The following is a 6338-nucleotide window of genomic DNA, read 5'->3' on the forward strand; positions in this document are numbered from 1 at the left end:
GACAGGGGCAGGGATGGGAGAGACTTCGGGGAGCAGGCTAGCCACAGGCCTGCCTCCCACCGAGGGGCCCCGGGCTGACAGAAGCACTGCGGAAGCGAGGAAACGGGACTTCCCAGGCGACGGCGCTGAGCTCCCAGGGGCTCAACTCAGTCATAACGCCAAGTTCAAGGCGGAAAGAAAAACACCCAACCTTTGAACGTGGAATGTCTCCGGGATGGGTAGCGTTTACTGGGCTTCCTTTCAAAGGTGCTGGTTCTTCGTAACCTGGACCCATGTGTGGCTTGATACTCTGTCCGTCCACTGGAAAGCAAGCATTGTATTCCACGTTATGTCATGTTAGCGGGATCAGAACATCATACATACTTAGGAGGACATTTATCTTTAAGCACCCCAATGGAAATGCCTGTCCATCTGACACTTGCTTGGTAAAGGTACGAAGCAAACGTAGCCTTCCATTGTGGAAGAGAAGGGTCCCGGTGGCATAGTGGGTTATTCACAGGGTTGGTAACCACAAGGTCAGCAGTTCGAAACCGCCAGCTGCTGCATGGCAGAAAGGTCAGGCTTTCGACTCCCACCAAGAGTTACAGTCTTGCAGTCCTACTCTGTCCTCTGGGTCCGTACGAGTCAGCACTGACTGGATGGCAGGGAGTTCTATTCTGAACAAAATCCTCTCTGCCACTTCTACGCTACCTTATCTCAGTGGCCAGCACAGTCCCTGGGTGGCACAAACAGTTAAGCACTGGACTACTAACCCAACGGTGGGTGGTTCAAACCCACCCAGAGGCATCTGGAAAGTAAGACCTGGCCTTCTACTTCCAAGATCCCAGCCTTGAACACCTTGTTGGACCCAGTTCAACGACATGCCCGCAGGGCCACCCAGAATCAGAAGGGACAGGGCAGCAACTGGCAACCACAAGGACAGGTCTCCCAAAGGACGAGACCAGTAATTCTAGGACCAGAAACTTGGCTGCACGAACAAGCAGTGAGGAGTGCCTGGGACACTTGGCTATGAAATGATTAGTGCATAAAAGAACTTTTTATAGAAAACACTCCACACACATCTAACTCATCTTTTAAAAGGCTGTTATCAACGGCCACTGAACCAAACCCTGACTTTCTTTGTGATGCCCAGGGAAATACTGCTTATGTACGAAGGTTTCCTGGCTTTGACCAAACCTGGCATCCAGATGCAGCTCCTTGGGGGCATCCGTCTTACCCCTGCCACCCATGGTTCATGATCCAGCAGGAGTCACACTTGCCACCTGCTCTGAGTTCTACCTGCCCCAGGAGGCAACCTCCTGGCTATCTCCACCCCCTGGTCCTCTTCCTTCTCCTCGAAGCACAGAAGAGAGCCTCCTGGGCCACACCCAGGGCGCGTTTCCTCCCAGGATGGGAAAACCTGCTTGCCTACCACTGCTTGCCGCCCTCCTCACACCAGCCTGGGTACCATCAGCACCCTGAGCAACATCCTGGCTAACCTTTGTAGCCCACAGCTCCCAGCCTCTCCAGAGCCCTCCATGGGGTCCAGGGACTCCAATACTTTCTCCAAACGGACACGGCCTTTGTTTCCCCATGGAGCGCTTAAAGATACATTCAAACAGAACATTTCTTTACACAGAAGCGCACAGCCGTCTCCTTACACAGGATATACATGGAAAGGAGCAACCCTCTTGGCGTTTGAAACCAGCTCGGTTCACTGATGTGCCGTGTGTGGGCGGAAGCTAGGAGACCATGTCAAATCTCGAGCTCATACCAGCTGCTCTCAGAACCCAGAGGGCACCTCACGTACCCATCCCGGGGCAAGTCTGAAATGCACGTCCCCAGGCTCTAGACACCTGCACACACACCCCCACCCCCCGAATCAGGTTACCTAGGTCCGAGAGGAGGTCGTACGACCTCATCGCCAACAAACAGCAGGGAGTTCACAGGCATGTGTTTGAGAAACATGGTCTTAGGATCAGCATGCATGATTGCTAATCATGAATCAGACGCCACCCAACCTGTCTGCAGGGTCTCTTCCCCCGTCAAGCACTGGGTTAGACCTGTGCATCGACACCTGCTCTTACTGTTCCTCATGACCAAACTCCTCGACCGGGCACCCAGCAACACGGCACCGATCAGAAGAGAGGAGCCAGGCCTGGGTGTAAAGCTCACCTCATCCCTTCCTGGCTGTGTGACTTTGGGCACGAGATTCCTTGTCTGTCAAATGGTGATAGAGAGCCGGCTTTGTTGCTAGGTGGCTTTGAGGATTAGGGGTGTGAACATGAGAATCTCTAACACATCCCTGACTTGACACGAAGATGCAACGTGCTGTCGTCCCACGGCCCAACGTGGGTGCTAGGCTCGACACCCGAAAGGTGGCTAACGGGACTGAAGAGTTAGAGCTTAACTCGCATTTTACTTTGATGAATGTATATTTAAATGCATCCTTAAACAGCCACAGGTGGCCACCATGTTGAACAGCTGTTAGCTGTTGTCATGGCAACTCCACGCACACTGTAACAAAAGAAGCCATGCTGGGTTGGACCATTGTCATCCACACAGTTTCCATCACGGGCTGATATTCCGGAGCAGACCGCCACCACACCTCTGCTTCTGGTCCCGGCTGGCCAAGAAACTCCAAAGACACTTATCCGGCACCAGGGCAACACTCATCAGCAGCCAATGGCAGACAGATGGTGGCCACATTGAAGGACTCCGACCCAGGACCCCCAGGGAAGGCAGGAATCCAATCACTGAGCCACCAATGCCCTGTCTCGTTGGATAGCATAACACTGGCTCCACAGCAGGCGCTGCTAACTTTGTACCAATGAGGCTACGGAGGTCAAAGCCCTGCAGGTGAGATCTCAGAAGAGAAGGCTGCATGGGATGTCAAACCCAGATACAAGGGTGCTGCCGCAGGAAAACACCACCAATCACCGCTCTGGGAAAGAAGCGTCCCCCGTTGCAGAGCCGGCACCTACCTGAACCGGAAGCGGGATCCCAGCCTGATGAACTCCGATCGGCTGGACCTGCTGTTCCCGGGCGTCCGCAGCCTGAAGAAGGCGTGGTGTTCGATGGCGCACTTCCAGAGGTGCTTGCAGGTCCTGGCGCTGTCTAACCGGAACACAAACGTGTGCTCTTGCCCTCGGCCCTGAAACAGGAAACACAGGCCCTCGTTGGCGTGACCGCAACATCGCCAGGGCATGCCTGGCCCCAGCACGGCGTGGCAAGGCCTACCTGATCGTCGTCCTCCACCACGACGATCGTCAACTTGCTCTTTTTAAGATCCATTTTGGTAATTTTAGGCCTGGTCAGAGAAAACAACATTTTAAAAAGGGCATTCTGCGGCAACACTGTCTATACATCCAACAGCTGGCTCCTTTCTACTTTATACAGTTAAGATTTGTCTTTAAAAAAAATCATTCATTCATTTAGATGAATAGAGATCCCTCGGAAATTCTCAGACACCCCCATAGGTACAACCGTGCGATGTGTTTTAAATTCGGGGGTGGCAAACCTCCCTCAAAAATCATCCACCACATAAAATTCCACCACACATAGGAGAAAGACATTTTTAATATCAGACAAAACTAAATTACCAAAAGAATAAGCCTATTTTGTTAGCTCCTTCAAAGATTAATATGCCTGTCGGCGTCAGTCCAAGAGAATATTCACAGCCATCTTTTCCCTACAAACAAACGAAGCGACAGTCGGTAGAGGGTTCTGACAGGGGGTCACCGAGCAGAATGCAACACAGTTTCCTCACCATGCTACTTTGCTTGCACATTGGTTACACATCCTTCCCCCGTAAAACAAAGTGAGATTACCGAGACACACGGCTCTTACCCTGACAATGTGCATGTCGACCCCATACATTTCCAGCCACTTCGCTTTGTTCAGATAGGAGAGTTCCGCCTGCGCAGGGCTCTTTCCCCTTCGAGAAACCAACGGGATACAATGTCAAGGGCAGCGCACCCCCCCACAGAGTGCTGAAGGGCTCCGCGGGACTATGGGGTCTGTGTCACAGTTAAGAGGGGCGAGGGACCTCGTGGGAAGGGAACCCCCACAGGCCTCCAACAACCTGCTGCTCGTGTTGTTGAGGGAGACCACAGAACAGAGCTTCATTCACAGAGGATCCGTGAACAGGACGGAAGAGCTTTTCTCATGTAGATACACGCATGGCAAGCAGGAACAAAAGGAGCAGGAAGGACACACAACAGAATGTTATCAGGGCTTCTTTCTGTGTGTGTGTGGTATGCAGGGGGAGTGGAAGGACTATGTCCACACACTTCCATATTGCTTCCATTTTATTTAAAAAGAGAGAGAGAGAAAGGATGCTCTGAACTGGTCACTTTTCCACTGCAATGACCAAGTCATGTGAATTCTTCAGTGACCAGGTGAGAGAAGGAAACTGCTCAGTTCCAGACAACGGGCAGTGCTGGGGGACGAGACTGGTAGGCGGAAAGGCTAGTGTGGAGAGGGTGCGTGAAGAGGAAGTGCTAGCTGTGGGGCCGGCCCAGCACAGATGTACAGGACTTGGGTGACGAGGGCCTGGGGACATAAAGCAAAGAGAGAAATGACCAGCTGGCCTGAGTCTGACTTGGATCATCTTTTCTGAAACAGACCCATGCACACAGACTCACACATAGATGACCCCTACACGGGGAACTATTTCTTAAAGGTCTGAACCGGAGACACCGGTGAACAGGGACAGGTGGTGCCACACCTGCGGGGGAAGGGAGCAGTTGAGGTGGCAACCAGTGGTTCTGAGCACTGAGGACCAGGAAAGGGTGCTCTTTCAGAGGGAGAAAAGAGCGAGGCCTGGTTTTTCCGCGGTATCTGTGACGAGAGAGCGGGCAGGTGGGCTGTGGGGACTGAAACAGGGCCGAAGTAGAGGCGAGCGAGAGAGCTGGGGCTGCGGCGAGTCAGGGGTGAAGAGGAGGTGCTGACAAATACTGATGGAGACAAAGTAAACATATCTAGGTACCTGCACTCTTTCCATCTCTGGAAGATATCAAATTCCATGGCCTCAGTCTGATTTGGAATAAACCGAAACTCAGACACCAGCTCCGGGCTGTGTTCTGGAAGCTCACACTCGCCAAGCTCTGCTGCAAGATTCATAAAAGGGAGAAAAACAGGGAGACATTGAGAGCTTTCCGTGCCAACTACAACTGGCTCCAGAGGCAGTCTGCACCCCTAAGGCATCACTCTCTTCTGCCAAGAAGCCGCTGCTCCGGCTGAGCGCCCGTGCGCACACTCTGAATCCCCCCAGCAGCCCTGCAAAGCCCTCTCCGTGGGGCGATACACCGGCACCTTGGTTATTACTGCTTTTCTCTCCCACCTGCTTCTCCTACCCTGTGAGGCGCCCATTACACATTTTCCCCAGGAAGTGGTGGAGCCCTGCATTGGCAATAACTGGCAATGAAGACCTGCCCAGAAGCATCCCTCCCCCTTACCGAACAAGGCTCTCTTTAAGTCAGAGTAGCACTTCAGGGCCCGAGGTGCTGGAGGACCAATCAAGGAGTGGATACACACAGAATCTGGGGCCCACACTAAGAGAGGAGGAGGGGGAGCGAGGAGGGGGCGGGAGTGCAGCAGGAGCTACTGCAGCAGCTCAGACAGAACCAAGGGAGCCGGGCAGAGGAGAGGAGCAGTCACGTGAGCCAGACCAGCACCAAACCCAAACTGCACTGCATAGTCCTTGCTTCTGCCGAGTGCCCCACAGAAGAGCCCCTACAGGACAGAGAAGAACTGCCCCACGGGGTCTTCAAGGCTGCGATCTGAACAGAACACGGCCTCCTCTTTCTCCCGAGCAGCAGGTGGCCGGCTCACGCCTTGGTGAGCAGCCGAGCGCTTCACCACAGCACCACCTCCTCAAGGAATCGGCCAAAGGCCACCTGGTGCTGTGCTCCTCAAATTGTGGTCCACAGACCAACAGCATCCACACCGCCTGGAAGCGTGCAGCACCTCAGGCTGCAGCCCAGCCCGACTGAACCACAACTGCCTCTACCCAGGTGGCCAGGTGACTGGTACCCGCATTACAGTTGGAGAAAGACTGGCCTATAACTGTGATTTTCAAACTTGGGTATGCATCAACATCACCAGGAGCTTCTCCCCGACCCCCTGACCCCCCAAGCATTTGGGGTTCCCCAAGTCTGGAGTGAAGCCTGAGGCACCGTGTTTCTAATGTGTGCCCAGACACCACTCAAACAGTTGCAACACCCTGCCTCACACACCCAATCCCACCAGCGACCAGCCAGCTTGGTGTGCAAGAGAAGCAGATTAAACGTCCCCGGCCACACAAGGCAGGCGACGGCACCAAATTCAGGAGGGCCGTGAGAGGCTGGATCAGGCAG

At 53.8% G+C, this 6338-nt stretch overlaps 1 protein-coding gene across 1 annotated transcript in view; it reads right to left on the reverse strand.

The window, feature by feature from the left end:
• Positions 1-6338, reverse strand: part of EPB41L4B (erythrocyte membrane protein band 4.1 like 4B) — a gene marked incomplete at its 5' end in the record, with an annotated part of 163359 nt that overhangs the window by 90143 nt on the left and 66878 nt on the right. The window contains 6 exons of the mRNA XM_045296535.1: positions 191-300; positions 2964-3133; positions 3220-3289; positions 3582-3670; positions 3829-3916; positions 4970-5090. Of these exons, the coding sequence (XP_045152470.1) occupies positions 191-300; positions 2964-3133; positions 3220-3289; positions 3582-3670; positions 3829-3916; positions 4970-5090 (648 nt within the window). The remainder of the gene's footprint in view (positions 1-190; positions 301-2963; positions 3134-3219; positions 3290-3581; positions 3671-3828; positions 3917-4969; positions 5091-6338) is intronic.

The sequence above is a fragment of the Echinops telfairi genome, unplaced genomic scaffold, assembly GCF_000313985.2.
Source record: "Echinops telfairi isolate 266 unplaced genomic scaffold, ASM31398v2 ScPeMD7_7410;HRSCAF=8448, whole genome shotgun sequence".
Classification (NCBI taxonomy): Eukaryota; Metazoa; Chordata; class Mammalia; order Afrosoricida; family Tenrecidae; genus Echinops; species Echinops telfairi.